We start from the raw sequence: 17,554 nt of genomic DNA on the forward strand, positions 1-17,554 counted from the left end.
CCACATCCAATGGTTCCCCTTTATCCACCCTATTCGTTACATCCTCAAAGAACTCCAGCAAATTTGTCAAATATGGCTTCCCCTTCATAAATCTATGCTGACTCTGCCTGACCGAATTTTGCTTTTCCAAATGTCCTGCTGCTGGTTCTTTAACAACGGACTCTAACATTTTCCCAACCACAGATGTTAGGCTAATTGGTCTATAGTTTCCTGCTTTTTGTCTGCCTCCTTTTTTAAATAGGAGTGTTACATTTGCAGTTTTCCAATCTGCTGGGACCTCTCCAGAATCCAAGGAATTTTGGTAAATTACAACCAATGCATCCACAATCTCTGCTGCTACTTCTCTTAAGACTCTTGGATGCAAACCATCAGGTCCAAGGGATTTATTTGCCTTTAGTCCCATTATCTTACTGAGTACCACCTCCTTAATGATTGTGATTATGTTAAGTTTCTTCCCCCCCCCCCCCCCCCCCCCCCCAGCTACTTGGCTATCCACTGTTGGAATATTGTTAGTGTTCACTACTGTAAAGACTGGTACAAAATATTTGCTAACCTAACAAAAATGTCATACTTTTGGTTTTAATGAAACAAGTTTGTAGCTGCACATTTTTACATTTACAGATTAAACTACATGTTCAAGTGTAAGAAATGTTTGCCCAATTGGGTTATTTCTGTTCTGAGCTATGTAGCACATAATCCCCTGTAGTTTGATATCTCTCTCCTGTTTTGTTTCAGTTGTGTTAATAGCTCCATTTGGCAATGATATTTTATACACATTGATCTTTGATCATTCATTGACAGTTACCCATCACTTGATAAAGGATATGTTTGTGTAGCAAAATACAATATTAATTTTTATTTGGTGATGAATACTTCAGTGAATGCTACGGTGTGCATTTTCCTGTTGGATTGCTGGGTTTAGATAATGTTGCAGAAAACCTGAACACGTGTGAAATTATTCTTGACTAATGTTTTTCTAATTCCTGGCATTACCATTTCAATTTGGCCCATCATCCCTTTTTGTCTCTCTAATCTCCTGTCTTCCACCCTATCACAGACCTTCCCTTTTGTTCTTTCGTCCTACCCCCCGCTCTTCAGTGCTTCTTTCTGTGTTCTTTCCGAGCACTCTCCAATTCTGACGCACGGTCATTGACCCGAAACGTTAACTCTGCTTTCTCTCCACAGATGCTGCCTGACCCGCTGAGATTTCCAGCATTTTCTGTTTTTACTACTACTTCGACCTCAGTTGAAATATTGTGTCCAATTCTGGGCACCACACTTTAGGAAGGATGTGAAGGCTTTGGAGAGGGATTTACTAGAATGGTTCCAGAGGGATTACAGTTACGTAGATAGACTGGAGAAACAGCCTTCTTGGTTCTAAGAACAAAGAGATTTGATAGAGGTGTTTAAAATCATGAAGGGTTTAGATTGAGTAAATAAAGAGAAGCTATTTCCAATGGCTGAAGGATTGATAACCAGAGGGCACAGATTTAAGGTAATTGGCAGAAGAACCAGAGGCGACATGAGGAAAAACCTTTTTTGCGCAAGAGTGATTGGGATTTGGAATGCACTGCCTGATAGGGTGGTGAATACAAATTCAACAGTAGCCTTCAAATGGGAATTGGATAAATACTTGAAGGAGAAAGAACAGGGCACTAGGACTAACTGGATTGCTGTTTGAAAGAGCCAGTGCAGACTCGATGGGCTAAATGGCCTCCTTCCGTGCTGTACTATTCAATGATTAGCATTTCTAAATGCGTGATGTAGTAAGTTAGAGCTCATATGCAGAAAACAATATAGCTTGAAGTCTTCAGTAAGAAGAATGGAAGATGTTTTATCTAATTGTTCTTGCAAGCTTAATATTTAAAAATGGGAGTGCCTGTAAATAACTATTGTGTAAGAATGCATCAAATCAGCATTGTAATTTTCACACCTTATCAAAAGTAACTTTAAAATTGGATACCAATTGCTCCAAAACCTCTCTAAATTCTGTGTTAATCTGAACTGTAAACTCAGCGATTCTGGTCAACTTTCAAATCTTGCAATTCAGGGCGTGTGTATTCAGCTGCAAGATTACAGTTCAAACAGTTTGTTAAAGACTTTTCTTTAGGTTGGGGAAAGCAGAAAGTAGAAAAAAACAGGTTAACCAATCTTTGAAAGCTCCCAAGTGTGAAGTGGGAGCATACTTGTGTAACTTATACTTGTGGTTTAGCTGCCAACAGAGCACAATGTTATAGCCAGCCTACTCAATGCTAGGACAAGGGCCAAACACCCTCCAGTAATACATTGAGACTGGTCTGAGATGGCTTTGAAGCCCAGAGTTACTGATGTCAGTAGATGAGTACTAATATACTAGTGACTGTAGACAGGACTCCTCGTTAGATAAGTGTTGCATCGATGTGTTGATTTCTGCAACACTGCTGGTTGCTGACTTTCGCACTATTGAGCTCTTACCAGCTGCTCAGTTTTGCTTCTAGGTGAATGGTGTCGGCATAGTGAAAATATTATTGAAGTTAGTTGCAAATAACTAATCTGAACGCAGCAGCAAGCAAAACTCTGGTTGTACAGAACCTCTTGCATGCAGCGTACGTGACACAGAAATACTTGTAATTGGTGCGAGTCCTTGAATTCCTGATGCTGTCGATGAGTGGGTGAAAGTTAGCAGCACACAGGGTGTGCATAAGAGTTCAATGTATTCCTATCATTGCATAATGCTCAAAAATAAATGCAATACAAAAGAAATCCAGAAAGTTTTCTTCTTAAAAATAAAGCACAATAATGGAGTTGTTTTAAGTTTTAATGAATATATAGATGACAATGAATTAGCCATTCTTAAAACACAAATGCATACAGAACGTGTATGTACAGAAGATTTAGTACATTATAATACATTTGAACACTGTTGAACAGCAAATTTAAGGAAATAAATGAGGCTGTCTTTGTGGACATAATGGCACATTAAAACAACATCTCTTGGACCATCTTATTTCCTGACAGTATGTGATAGGACAGACAAATCTTTTATTGAAACAACCATGTTTAAACAAACATTCCTCCTGGCTCCACTGATGGCTGATGGGGCGAGGGGTATAAGATGGAGAAAAATGAGGTGTTTTATTTCTCCCAAGTGCATATTTACCATCTTTTGGTGTCTGTTTCTGCTCCCTAGTTGGTAAGGCACTGCACTAGACAAGGGGCTGAATTGCTTTCAATTAGTTAAACAAGGGCCTCTGTTTTACAGCATTCTAATTTGTAACTTGGACACTACAAGGAATATTTCTGGATTGATGATGAAGTCAGGAACACAGAATAAAGTGCTTTTCCTTCTGATTGAGAGCAGTTTGTTTATAATAATTGCGATGTCACGTTACAAAGGAACCTCAGCTAGAATGGAAGATGGATGTGTTAGAATATTTTAATAATCAGATCTGAGCTCTGAATTTCAGCGATCTGTTTTAAAGATGTTGGTGGGGAAGAGTTGTAACCACAGATTTTGATATACGAGTATGAGAAATTTCTCAGCCTACTGATACTGCATTGTCATCCTGCATCAAGTAACTTTTTTTGGCACGTTAGAAAGTAGAACATATCCACTGGAGGACAACACTGTGATCCCCGCACACGCTGTAGGCCCCAGGTTCTTTCTCCCAATTCATCATGGTGAAGACACCATTTGGTGTCTTTGGCACATTGACTTGGAATTCTGGTTTGTGCCTTGCGCAGTGTACAATGAAAGGATCAAGTGGAACTAAGGCCTCACAGTGCACGTCTGAATAAAAACACTAAATCTGTGGTGGAGCCTTTTTCAAGAGCTACTTTGGCATTATTATTTTAAAAGGAATGTGGAATTGTAATAAAGACCAGCATGCAGGTGCTGTGATTTATGGCAGGACGTGCACCATAATGCCAATGTCTGGATTTCTGGTCCATAGTTCTGAGGTTCTTTATTTGCTCATGCAGGATGATCATGTCCTAAATAAGACACAGGAACTAGGTACAGTAGATGCACATTTAAATGTTCAGAAACATTTCAAGTCACCAGAAAGATTAAAAGATTCAATCATGTCTACCAGTGTATTTGTAACCATTTGGCTTTCATACATAGTATTTTTCACTTTGGTTTATGTTGTTCTTGATAATTAAAAACAATTGATAATTATACTGCAAACTTAATCTCAACTGGGACAGAGTGACATTTGCCCCACATCTTGGGCTTGAGATGGAAAGCAATCTTATTAGGAAGGATAATACATTTAAAAAGCAACAGGACATTTAAGCTGATCTTAAAAAGAAAAAGTTAATCAGAGGACCAGCTCTACCACTACACACACATATTGTGAAGAATGGAACAAGGTGGAGTATGAACTGTTCACAGAAACATGGAAAACAAAATCATTCTTAATCATTTTTTTTCATTTTGTTTTGAAATCCATTTTACAAAAACCATAATCCAACTATGTTCACTATTGACTGATTCCTGTTAAATAAAATCTTGTAGACATATTAATAGGATATTATGAATGGCTCCAAAATGTTTCCAAAATCCTTATTTAAAGGGCCCAGGATCTTTTTGGGGAGGGGATCGGAAAGTCATTTTTGACTTTGTGATACGACAAGTAAGTGATATGATGTTTTGACATCACTAAGGGATTGTAGCTCAGGAGGAAGAAAGTACCAAACAGATTTTAGTTGAAGAATATCCCCCTTCAAGAATTCTTATTTGTGCTTCGAGTTGTCACTAATGTGAAACTTCTATTATGTAAGATTCTGCTGTTTTCTCCTTTGCAAATCAAGAAAAATTGAACTTTAAACAGTAACACTGTCTGTTTGTGTTGAGGTTTTGGGAGATATGGCTTCTCGTTCTCCTGTTGCTTCATTTTTATTTTCAGAAGTTTGAAAGTCCATGTCCCCTGCTACAAAAAGCTGTTCACAGAAAAATCTCATCTTGCCCCTGAGCATATGCTGCAAGATACATAGGCTGGGGACGGGTATCTGTGTGAAGTACATCTAGCTCTGCATTTAAGCATATGGTGGAATAGCTTTGTATGTGCGTTTCTCAATTCCGTTTACAGGTAATGTTAGAGATTAATATTTTGACCAACCATTTAGCTGCTACAACCTCACACTGTCTGAATTTACATAGTATTTACAGCACACAAACATTCAGCATAACAGTGTTTATGCTCCACATGAGCTTCCTCCCACCCTACTTCATCCAACACCATCAACATATTCCTTTCTCCCTCATGTGTTTATCTGGCTTCTTCTCAAATGTGTCTCTGCTATTCATCTCAACTACTCCTTGTGGTAGCGAGTTCCACATTCTAACCACTCTCTAGGTAAAGACGTTTCTCCTGAATTCCCTGTCGGATTTATTAGTGACTCTTCTATTTATGGCCCCTAGTTCTGGTCTCCCCCGCAAATGGAAACATCTCTACATCTACCCTATCAAACCCTTTCAGAATCTTAAAGACATCGATTAATTTAATAGCTTCTTGCTTGGTACCAAAAGAGCTGCTAATAAAAGTAAACCTATGTAAAGCTGCAGTATTTTATGGCTTTTATATTCCAAAGAAAGGTATAAAACTCAAGTATAATCTCTGAATTGGTCAAAAGCCACAGCCCATGAAAATATCAGAAACAACACAACATATTTCGGCATAAATGCATTCAAGTAATGAAAGTTCACGAGTTTCATAGATTTAAGCAAAATGTGCAATTTGGCATGAGATGATTGTAGACAGGCTGTGGAAATACTGGCTTCCTGGTGATGGGTAGCAGGTTGCATTTCATGGCAACCCGGTTATATCTGTGGAAATTCTCTTTTTCCATTTTTGGTCCAATTACCCTCAGCACCCACCAAGTCTCTCTCGGTCCATTTATATTTACACAATATAATCTTCAGTATAAGTTGAACCAGGCCTCAGCTGATTCTGGGGAGAAGTGATGAGAGACTCCTGGAAAGGTTTGACACTGTGTGGAGTGCAATTTCAGTGCAGTATCACGCTGGGTTTAAAAAGTGCCCAATCAGGAGTATTTGTCCTTGGACCTGCTGGATGCTTTGTAGCTGCACTTCACTTAATCATTTGCAATACTTCTTCCCACACTGTCTAAACATTTAAAATGTGACTGCTGAGAGAGGATGTGTGGCACTACACAGGTGCAGTATTCTCTCTTGGGCAGAGGTCCAGCCAGACAGGGCCCAGGCAGTGTGAATGGGGTAACTGTCTTGCTGGAATTTGTACTGGCCTGGAGCTGTAGTGTAAATATCTCTCTTCCTTCTTTTCTCCCTCTCTTTCTAGCTGTACATGTGATAACAGGCAGAACTGTTGTGTTATGTTGGTAACTACAACTATTTAACAGTGTATGGTTACACATCATGAGTGCCTGTTAATGCTGTTATTTTAGGACTAATTATAACTGATTGAGCTGACTGTATTGCTGTCAGCAGCCTGTTGATGTGATCTAATTTTTTCCCGCTCAAACCCAATGTGCAGTCATTACTGCAGTGGGGAGTGGGGCACTATTCGCAACAGCAGGCACCAAGTGCGGTTTCAGGACACTGGCCTTGAAATTACCGTGTGCAAATATTCGTCTATGGATAGTCAATATAAAATCAGTTACTGGAATTTCCAAGGGGCAGTTCAAAATAAATAGCCTCAGTTAAAATGACAAAGACATTTCATAAGATCATGTTGTGTTAGTACATTAATATTCTCAGTCATTTCAAAGCTACGGTGTGTTTTTTTTTTAGTTGCCATGAATTGCTAGTTTAGTAGTGTTGTGGTGGGTTTCAATGGGGCTAGTAGAATAATCATATTACATCTCCTTTTTGGATTATTAATATATCAGCTTTGCGCTTTCAGAACTTATTCCAGCACCAATGCAGTAACTGAATTAATTTCCAAGTTCTGCAATAGTTTAAAGTTTATATAAAATATGTAGAATCAAACACTTATTTTGTACAAAGATATGTGCAGATGAGGGAGGCCGTTTGATTTATCTAGCTCATCCTTTCATAAAAAGCTACAATTCTCCCCCCGCCCCCCTCCATCACGACATTCATCTACCCCTTGAATGATTCCAGACTATTGGTCACCATCCTACCTGAAAGGCCATTCCAGGTGTGAATCACATTGTGTGAGGCTGTGCTCTGTCACATCAGTCCTGAACTTGCCTTTCACTAGTTTGTAACTTGTTCTTTTGCTCTTGTGATTTAACCTGAAACAATGCGTTGGATTAAAATGGTCTATTCCATTTAGTATCTTCTAAGCTTCCTGTAAGGTTCCCTCTCATTTGCCTCTGTTGACAGCTGGGTTGCAAAGTATGTGCCTTGAATAAGTTAAAATAATTGTGTTGAAAAGGCAGTTGCATTCTCCGAGTTATTGGATAACACGAATTCTGCTTTTCCAAGTTACTGTTAAGCTCTTGTGCTCCAGTACAATACATAGATCTGCTACTGCAGAAAATAATTTCTTCAGATTAGAAAGAACTGTTAATAGTAATGTTTAAAAAAAAACAGCTCAGCCTTTGAAAACGGGGTAACCTTTTAAATGAGATGAGAGAACATTTAATTAATTTTTTCAGGGTAAATGAGCTAGCTGTCTTTTTAAAAAACAACAATTCCAAGATAAAATCCACAAGCTCCGGGTACCAAAGCAAAAACATTCTCAGATTTTTTTTTAAACATTTTTGCACTTATATTTTTTTCTGTAAAAATAAACAATTTTTAAAAAGCCCTTTAAACTGGAGTTTAACATAAAGAAATAATACAATAAAAATTAAACCAAAACTAGCTTCAAATATTAAATGCTCATTTGCTTTTGGTCACGTCTCGTTTTTTCCCCCTACAATTGTTCTATGGGAAAGCAGCTTTTGAGAATACTCAAGCAACTTCCTTGCACCTTACATGTACAATGGACCATAGTTTACTTTCATGAATCTAGATGCAAATATTTTCAGATTTTATGTACAATGAAAAATTGTTCTATATACATTCTGTGTTTCTAGATTCCCTCACCACCTTTTGACCAAGAACGCAGATTCATCCTGACCTTTTTGACATGCCATTCGGCGATGTTACTGCACTTTACACGCTTCCACACACATGCACATTCACCCATGCCATACACTATTTTAAATACATCTAGTTAAAGTAATTGTTCCCTTTTCCTTACATTAAACAACTCCTAATTACTCATCTGCCAATAAAAGCAATTTATAACAATCTAAATTGGTACACTTTTCACTCCAAAAGGACTCAAAAGACACTAGAAAACCACCTAAACAAACTAACTCTGGCTAATCTCAAAATTATACAACAGGTTATTTCTTAAATAATTATGACTGTTCTGAACTGACAGCAACGACCACAAAAAAGCTGCGGTGGAGGTGGAGGCAACTTGTTTCTTTTAGGGTCCTTAAAAGTACCCCATAAAATCTGCTATCATTTGTAGGGTTTCACATTTTATTGAGTGTACAAAGGACAGATGTCCAGTAAATTCCAGAAGGTTTTCTGTGACTGTTTCTGTCAAAATACACTTTTGCTGGTTTTTAATGAAGTCTATTTTGTCAAACTGTTGCAGTACAGCTAAACCCATCTTTGCTTGAATCAGGGCTGGTAGACTTCTTTGGCCTGGGGAAGCCATCTTGGCACTATACTGTGAGCAATTGACTGCACTGCTTGATGGTCAGGGAGACCAGCATTCAACCTCAGACGATATCTGCAATTGAGTTTCCTCCATATTTGGCTGCCCTTGGTTGAGCTACCAGCTACAGGACCCAACAACGTTGAGGTGCTTAGTTCAACTTGAATTTTGCTTCAGCACCATGTACTGGGTAGCCATGTTAGGATGCTGGTGGACATAAGCAGGTCCTTTGCATGTCCTTGCAGAGCTCATTGCTCATGGGTCACAGAGAACAGCAACGGGAATAACGGTATTAAATGATCTTATGTACCCTGTCCGTTTGATTATTCATGTGGGAATTGAAGTTATACACTCCATCCTTACTATAAAAGTTGCCAGGTGCTGAGCGCTGTACCTGTACTAATGAGAAAGTTGTACCTATCCTGTAAGTCTCAAAATGTATTAGCAAAACAATCAGGAGGCCAAGTCCAATAGCTTTATAAGGACTGAGCCTTATAATGAAGGTGGATTTTTGTAAATGAAACACAGCCATTTACATGATTATTTTTCTAAAAGGTAACAGATTGTGCTGGGTGGACAAGATTCAGTGCGTTAAGTGATTAACATTAAGAACACTGCATTGGGAATGACTTTGGCAAGTCAAATGATGGCAATATTTATACTGTAGAGGAACATTTCCATGTCTTTAAGTCTCCATGTTAACTATCCAATAACTGAAGTTTGCATGTTCTTGTTGGTGATATCAGTGGATAAATGCTTAGTACATTTATGACATTCCTCTGTCTGCTATTTTAACGGACATCAACCTGTTTATTTTACTTTAGTTAACTCTCTGCTGAGAAAATAGACAAAGGAATGTGCTAAGGATTTGTGTACTAATATTATCAACAGAACTTTCTTAAATATTTAATAATTTTAGCTATTAAAAATGGGCAAATTCTCAAGTGCTTTCTGTCCCTGCCCCATTCCAGGGAAAAAAGCTATTATTTTAAAAGGTAATTGTTTTATGGTTGGACTGGCAGCTTTGTAGAATGGTACCCTGGAAATCTATGTTTAAACCATTTATACATTTATCCAGAGTCAACAATATACATGACGAGCAGAAAACTATCTTGTGTCTGCCGTATGTATAAATAGAAGAAAAGCCCTCCAAGTCTTGTGTAATTGATTACCTAGATTCTTGGTACAATGACAAACCTATGAAGCACTACATCCAGTACCCCCTGTAGATATGTCCAATCAGCAGGACAAACACTTCCAGGTGCTAAATCTTGCACCTAGATTGCCTCATACTTAAAGTGTCTACCGTAAGTATAGGGAAAGATGCCGATTTGAGATTTCATTGTGGGGAAAGAGTAGTGTCTTCCAGAATATTCGACACATTATTCAGCGGTTAGTGCACAAGCTGGACTGTAGTGAAACTGAACGTCTGTAAAATCCGGCACAGTAAATTATTTTTGAATTAATGTTAAATTCTGTTCCCTTTTCCTTGTGTTTTGATTTCAGATAATGCAAGGAGAAGCTCAACTAGGGTTTTGAAGCAAGTCTAAATACAGCTTCTTCCATTCATTCATTTATAATCTCCAATCAAACATTCCAAGACCATAGCTTAGTTCCTCTGCATGCTCTGCTGAAATGGTCCCACACATCTCCATTTATTGCTTCTGCACCTTTTTTTTGTGGTTTAAATTGTGCAGCTTGTACAAAACGAGAAAAAGGCTGAGAGTCAGGTTTTCAACATTGTGGGATCAGTCTGTGCCAGCCCTGATACCATCAACGTTTCTTGGAGAAGGCTCCAGTCGACAGCTTCCAATGGAGAGCAGCAGGGAATGTGAACATGGAGAGTGTGACCCTATAAAAATCCACATCATTCCATAGTTAATATCAAATAACTCCTTACCGTTTTGACAAAACCACAACACCATCCATGTTTGTGCATTAACCACTGACTGACACTATTCCATTTATTTTGTTCAGCACTCTGAGGTTATTCTGCCTTTAAACCCTTCTTCCTACTTAAGTAGGTTTCATAGAAGAAGCAGCAAAAGAGAAGGAAGTAGCTAAAGTACATAATAGAAGACAAGATGATATTTTCAAAGAAGGAGGGACAATGGCCCTCATGCATCCACGTATAAATCAGCACATTCACCACCATCCCCATTACCATCTGCATGATTTGGGTGAGGGTAATAAGCATGGCAAACCTACGTGGCACATGAAAGCCTGCAGCGCGAAATGTATAGTATGAGTACATAAAGGCGTGGACGCCATAATTCATAGTCATGAACCAGCCTCCACCAGCTACCATATCTTTGTAGGAATACCAGGAGTAGAGCAACACTGTGATGTGGTGATACCAGTGCAGGAATATCAGCTTCTGTTTCCGTAAAACGATGAATATAGTGTCACCTGTAATAGAAGGCATCAGACTTTTCAACAAAATGTGGAGCTGCGTCATCAGGTACATACAAAATCCATTCTGCTCACAGCCTGATTATGAATACTGTATTTGTACTTGCGTTGACTTCGATTCATCCTAAGTTGATAATTAGTAGTAAGTGCATTTACATAGCATCTGTACTCAAAGCCAAAATTATTAGGCATTTTGAAGAAAAAATAATCCGTCAAGAGTCCAGGAACTAATACTGGGCCGTCATTTGTCCCAAAGTATTAATAAAAAGAACTGCATATTTATATTTGCGAGAAAAAAATTGCATCAAAATGTCCCATCAGTGCAAAAAGGCAAGATGGTAGCCAGAGCAGCTTGTAAGGGAAAATATTGGTAAAAAAAACAGCGCAATTGAACAGACACATGTGGCCAATGATTCTGCAAGCACTGAAGGGGAAAATTGTGTGACATTGCAATGCTTGTATCTGCTCGTAAAAAGATGCTTCTGGGAAAAGCAAAAATCAGGTAATTGTTGATTTGGCAAAATGGGAGCTTCCACCCTCCCAGCTTTTAATGCACAATCCCCCTCACATGTAAATGACTGATGCACACACTAGGTTGAAAATATATTTGACTGCACTGTTGAAAGAGTCCAATTATTGTTTTAAAATCAAGCTCAATTGGCAATAAAGAGAGACAGAAGAAGACTTGAACCCAAAGGTAGCTAATCAGCTGTAGTCTCCTCATTTTACCTTGGAGGGTGGAGGTTTGAGCTGTACAAAATCAGAGACCGATTCTGACGAAACACTGTACATTAAACACACAAAATCAGACTAAATGGATGAATGTGGACACAATTCCATGAAATCCTTTATCTCACCTAGTTCTGGAGCTTTGCTCAAGACAAATGCATATGCCCAGAATTTGCTCACGGGTCCATTGTAGAAGCTCTGGTCACACACAGATTGCTTGAAGCCACTGGTGTCAAGTACATGCCACATGTACCACCCTGTTCTAAAAGCACCAAGTATACTGTGGGGAAAGAAAAAATCTCAATATTATTTTCACATCATTTCAGATGTGTAGTGCTATACTACATGCCCAATTACTGTATAGTTGCAATATATGTTCTAGTTGAAGTATAAATTAGAGTACTACTAATATACTCCACCTTTTCAGCATATTATCTCATCTCCTTCCTGAATTACTTCACAGCAATGTGCGTCTTCCTAATGACGCAAGTTTGAAACATTATTAGGAAGCGTACATTAGAACTGTAGGATTTTAATTGAGTGCAGGAAGGTGCCAGCAGGGCAGATTTTTCAGTCCTCCAGATCCCTGTTGAGGTGAAGAGTTGATAATGTTTCAGGGATAGGATTATGTGCTTCTTTTAGTACATTGTGAATTTTTATTTTAAACTGGATCCACCCTGCAACACCTCTGTGATTTTCACTGGCTTATTTCCAATATGCTATGTGGAAATTAATGTTTATTTTTAAATTACTTGCTCAAAGAATTTTGTAGCTGATCAAACGATTTCTGACATCCGAATGAGTCATTTCCATTTAGTTGTCCTGTGCTCAGTTGCTATTTTAAAACTTAGGACCAGTCACAAGGTGTGCCAATTTTTTGGGTGATTTTAGTGTGTGGCCATGCAAATTCCATTACTAGGGAAGCAAGTGCTTACCTTTTCTTTTGGGCAACAACAGCTTGTATTTATAAATCCCCTTTAATGTAGGAAAAAATTCCACCCGTAGGCATTTCACAGAGGTGTAAGCAGAACTGTGTATTATTTTTGTTTTACAAACCCTCCCCCGCTTTTTTTTCTTCTTTCCCCCGCGGCGGCTGGTGATCATTCCGCCATTCACACCTTATCTAGACTCATCTTTTGTTTCCTAACTTGTGCCATTACCATTTCATGTTTGCCCATCATCCCTTTTGTCTCTTAAAGCACCCCTGCCTTCCACACTATCACAGACCTTCTCTTTTGTTCTTTCCTCCCCTCCCCTTTTCACTACCCCTGCACTTCCTTACCAATCTGTTACATCTCAAACTTTTCCAGTTCTGACAAAGGGTGACAGACCCGAAAGGTTAACTCTCTTTCTCGCCACAGATGCTGCCTGACCTGCTGAGATTTCCAGCATTTTCTGTTTTTATTATGCAAGCAGAACTGTCCTCCTTTTACCATATTTTTGTATGTATCGAGAAAGGAACAAACCTTCACAATCTTAACAAAAAAAAACTTTTAAAAACAGATAGCCAGACAAGATTCTAATTCAGGTCAACTTATACTTATTGATAGCTTTTCTGAACTATGTTATGCTATCCTAGGGCAATAGTTTTATTGAGGACATCGAAGACTATTCTTTTCCATTTTAATTACGAGCACTCAAGTGAAAGCTTCAAGATTGCCCAACAGATGGTTCGGTTATCGCTCATTTAAACTCCTTTCACGCAGCTAAAACAGCAAAGTCACACTTTGTATGTGTGTGCGGCAGCCTTACAAAATGCCATGGTGTTAGCTGGGATACGTGACTGACATTCGAAAATGCTGGCTGTGAAAGGAGTTGCTACAGAAAGTTGTTAAACTGCTCCAGGCAGTCAACAGAGAAGAAAAGGTCAAACAGAGGCATGCAGGTGTTCAGGGGAAGTAAAGCCAAGTTTGCAAAAATTGTCACACCAACAAATAGGGTTGACATGTTATTTACTGTATAGTTTGTGTTTGTGCTAAGCCTTTGTGCAGCCTTGTCATGTTACTTAACAGGGTAGTATTTAGGCAGTTAGACGCCAACTTAACTTAATGAATGCCAGCAGCTTCAATAGGGGTCACAGTCTCAGAATAAGGGGTCGGCCATTTAGGACTGAGATGGGGAGAAATTTTTTCACTTAAAGGGTTGTGAATCTTTGGAATTCGCTACCCTAGAGAACTGTGGATACTCAGTTCTTGAGTATATTCAAGGCACATATCAATAGATTTTTTGGATACTATGGGAATCAAAGGATATGGGGATAGTGCAGGAAGGTGGAAATGAGGTAGAAGATCAGCCATGATCTTATTGAATGGCAGAGCAGGCTCGAATGGCCTACTCCTGCTCCTATTTCTTATGTCCTTATGTCTAGTTCCATTTCAATATTGATTTTAATTAGTAGCACACAAACCAAACAGTGCACTTTAATCTCCCCTCCCCATGACGGTGCAAAATTGTACACAACACTCTGCTGTACAAAGGATGGGGACATGCATATCTCTGCTAGCCCAGCATTTTGAGCTGCCGCAGACTTCACACAAGCAGATAAGGCCACGTTCAAGGGTGCAGCCCTAACATTACAAATATTCCGAACTCGCATCACCTATGGGCCGTTGGGCTGCTTCCAGCACTTCACTGGCTGTTGTCCCGATTGGAAATAAATGACTGCTTTGAAACAACCTGCCATTTTGGAATCATTCCTTCTCTGCTTTCCCATAACACGCACATCGTACTGTGAAGAATTCTTTTGACCCATACTGTCGTCAGCCCTGGTACAAGCTCAAACATCGATGAATCACACAATACAAATAAACTTCAGTCCTAGGCCTTTAGGTTATTACGGTCCTCAGTCTGTGTGTACACTGCCCGTGAAAGGAGTCATTATGGAAAGAGATGGAAGAACTTCAAACAGTCAAATAAGTGAAAACATTAAATAGAAGCATCAAAATATGACGGTAAATGTCTGATTACGTTCCTGTGAAATGTCTTGGGATGTTTTACAGGGTACTATGTTAAAGTTGCTATATAAATATGTAAGTAGTTGTTATAAAATATGGATTTCAGCTCCTTTAATATCAGAAGGAACCAAGATTCTCTATCAAATGTGGTGAAAATCCACAAAACTGAGATAGCATTCCTGCAGGGAATGTTACATTTTCCCAGGATCGGGAATTAACACCAATGATACTGGCAGGAAGACACAAGGGAATATTTTACAGTACCAGCACGGAGGCAGGAGGAATGGGGCACGGCAAGCTCTTAGTTTGCGCAAACTGTTCCCACTGGACCTTCCATGGTCGGCCTTCATTTTGTATGCCAGGCAAGCTCCTAGCTCTGAATGTGCTTTCTAAAATGTGGGCTGGGGGGGTGGGAGGGGGGGGGGGATTAGGAAGTAGAGCTCAATCAATCCTTATCTAAAATGTGGGCTGGGGGGGGATTAGGAAGTAGAGCTCAATCAATCCTTAAAGAGCTGCAAGTCAAGAATTAAAGGCTTTGAATAAGTGTATATCATTGGAGTGCTTGAAGAAGAAAGTAAACCCAAAATGGCAGATGCATGCCAATTAAATGGCAAAATCACCATTATTTGAATATTAATAATCAATATAAATATCCTTATCTTTCTTTTGTAGACATAGCTGCAGGGAGAAGCTTTATCAGAAATTCACCCCCCACCTCCCGAATTTCCTTTTCCTTTCACAAATGCCACTCAACATCTAAAAGAAGTTGATATCCAAATGTCTTTGTATCTGATAGCATGGAATTTTTAAACTGTCCTATTGTAGGAAAGTCAGGGAGGAAAAAAATCTCCTGTGCACATTGCAACAGATAGCAGAATATAGGGGAAAAATACCTTTATTCCAACAAGAAGAAATAAGTTGTGCTGCTGCTATACTTGGTTACCAGCTTGAGTCCAGGTGGGATGCGTCAGCCTTTATGAAGTGCCTCATGCTGCGCTATTCAGGTGATGCACAGAATTGACACTTATGATTTTGACCGGAGCCTGACCCCTGTCAAAGCACAAATAATGGCTTTGATGACGGTCATGATGTACAATGAATTCTGGGCACTGTCTCACCTTGTATTACACTAGAGCTGACTTAAGACTATTCCCTTGCCTTGAACATGTTTGTAGGAACAGTAAGGACAAGTGGCTCTCTACTGGGATTTGCACACTACATTCAGGACCACAGCATCTTAAATGCAACCTACAAATCTTGGTCTAACCGCCATGTAAACACTCCTAGAAAACAAACTGCAAAGTCAACACATTTATCCTGATCCAGTCGGTATCCAATCAAGTTCAATTATTCAGGTAGCATTTAATTAACAGGCATCATATTTACTTGTTTCATTTTACACAAAATAGGATGTCGGCAGTTAATTTTGACTGATACCCTTAAGTTGAACAAGTAAGTCCCATTTTGCCATTATTAGGATTTGTTGCGACCACTCAGACCTAACATTTGTTAATGTTGGCTTTGTGTGGTGAAAGGTTTTCATGTTGTTAATCTCACAACCAGATTCTGTCAGAGCATAATTATATTTGTAAAGGGCTGAATGTGGATCCACATTAGCATTTTCTCACTAGTTAATCATAAGTGTAATGCTGGATAAAATAAACTAGCTACGTCCTTGCAAAATCACCAAGTTTTGCTTCCGTCCTTCAAGGCGAGGGAAGATTAGTGCTTTGACAACAAATGCTGCTTCTTCCCTCTCTTGAAAGCATTAGTTGAAATTTGCAAATAAATCAGTGCAGTTGAAACTGCTCCCTATTATATTAATACAGATGTATTAAAGCCCAGCATTTGCAATGGGGAATAAATAAAATTCAACTGAAAAGTGCAGACACAGATGGCTAGCTATGTTTGATTATACAGTGAACAACCTCTTGAAATTTAATTGGTGATCTATTTTCCTTTGCAGAATCTTGCAGTACAGGAAATCTGACAAATATTTCATGGAAATATCACACACGACTTATCTCTAGCACAATGCAATTGAAGCATGGAGTGGGGCCTTTCTGAAATTTTTTGTGAATTACACATTGTTACTCAAGTTATTTTTGAATGTTACCAATTCCATTTGACGCTCCAGCTTTGATCATTGGTGACTCCATGAAGGCCATTATGAGCTTGCAAGCATCAACTTGGAGCGAAGGGAAGATCTAAAAATATTTACAATGGGCGAAGCCTAAATGAACTGAAATGTGAAACCAGCTCCGTGATAAATTAGCTTCTGATTATTGGTGGCTTTCTCAGCAATAGTGAGGAGGAAAAAGACACCTGAGAATGCGTCCACGCCAATAATCTGATGACCAGTTCAAATGATGCCTTAAACTGTTAGCTTCACTTTTATATCTGTTACATGAAACCCAAGAGTATGTTATTCCCCTGTACCAATCGGTTTGTTTGCTGATACACAATTTTAGTGTTATGAGAGAGGTTTAATGCAGTTTCTGCCCTTTGCGTCTGTTTTCAGATATTGTCCGCCAGTGTGTTCCATGTAATTGTTTACATACAGGAGTACGGTAGCTTATGTTACTGGACTACTAATCCAAGGCCAGACTAATGGTCCGGAGATATGGGTTCAATTCCCACCACAGAATTTAATTAACAAAAAGCTAGTATCAGTAATGGTGACCATGAAACTACCGGATTGTCAAAAAACACATCTGGTTCACTAATGGCCTTTAGGGAAGGAAATCTGCCGCCCTTACCCGGTCTGGCCTATATGTGACTCCAGACTCACAGCAACGTGGTTGACTCTTA

General features: G+C 39.0%; 1 protein-coding gene across 1 annotated transcript in view; it reads right to left on the reverse strand.

Moving 5' to 3' along the window:
- Nucleotides 1-7,700: 7,700 nt before the first annotated feature.
- LOC139234870 (very long chain fatty acid elongase 6-like) overlaps nucleotides 7,701-17,554 on the reverse strand; it is a 179,936-nt gene continuing 170,082 nt past the window's right edge. The window contains exons 4-5 of the mRNA XM_070865667.1: nucleotides 11,918-12,069; nucleotides 7,701-11,057 (exon numbers count right to left, since the gene is read on the reverse strand). Coding sequence (XP_070721768.1) covers nucleotides 10,636-11,057; nucleotides 11,918-12,069 — 574 coding nt within the window. The 3' untranslated portion in view covers nucleotides 7,701-10,635. The remainder of the gene's footprint in view (nucleotides 11,058-11,917; nucleotides 12,070-17,554) is intronic.

This window comes from Pristiophorus japonicus, chromosome 22 (genome assembly GCF_044704955.1).
Source record: "Pristiophorus japonicus isolate sPriJap1 chromosome 22, sPriJap1.hap1, whole genome shotgun sequence".
Classification (NCBI taxonomy): Eukaryota; Metazoa; Chordata; class Chondrichthyes; family Pristiophoridae; genus Pristiophorus; species Pristiophorus japonicus.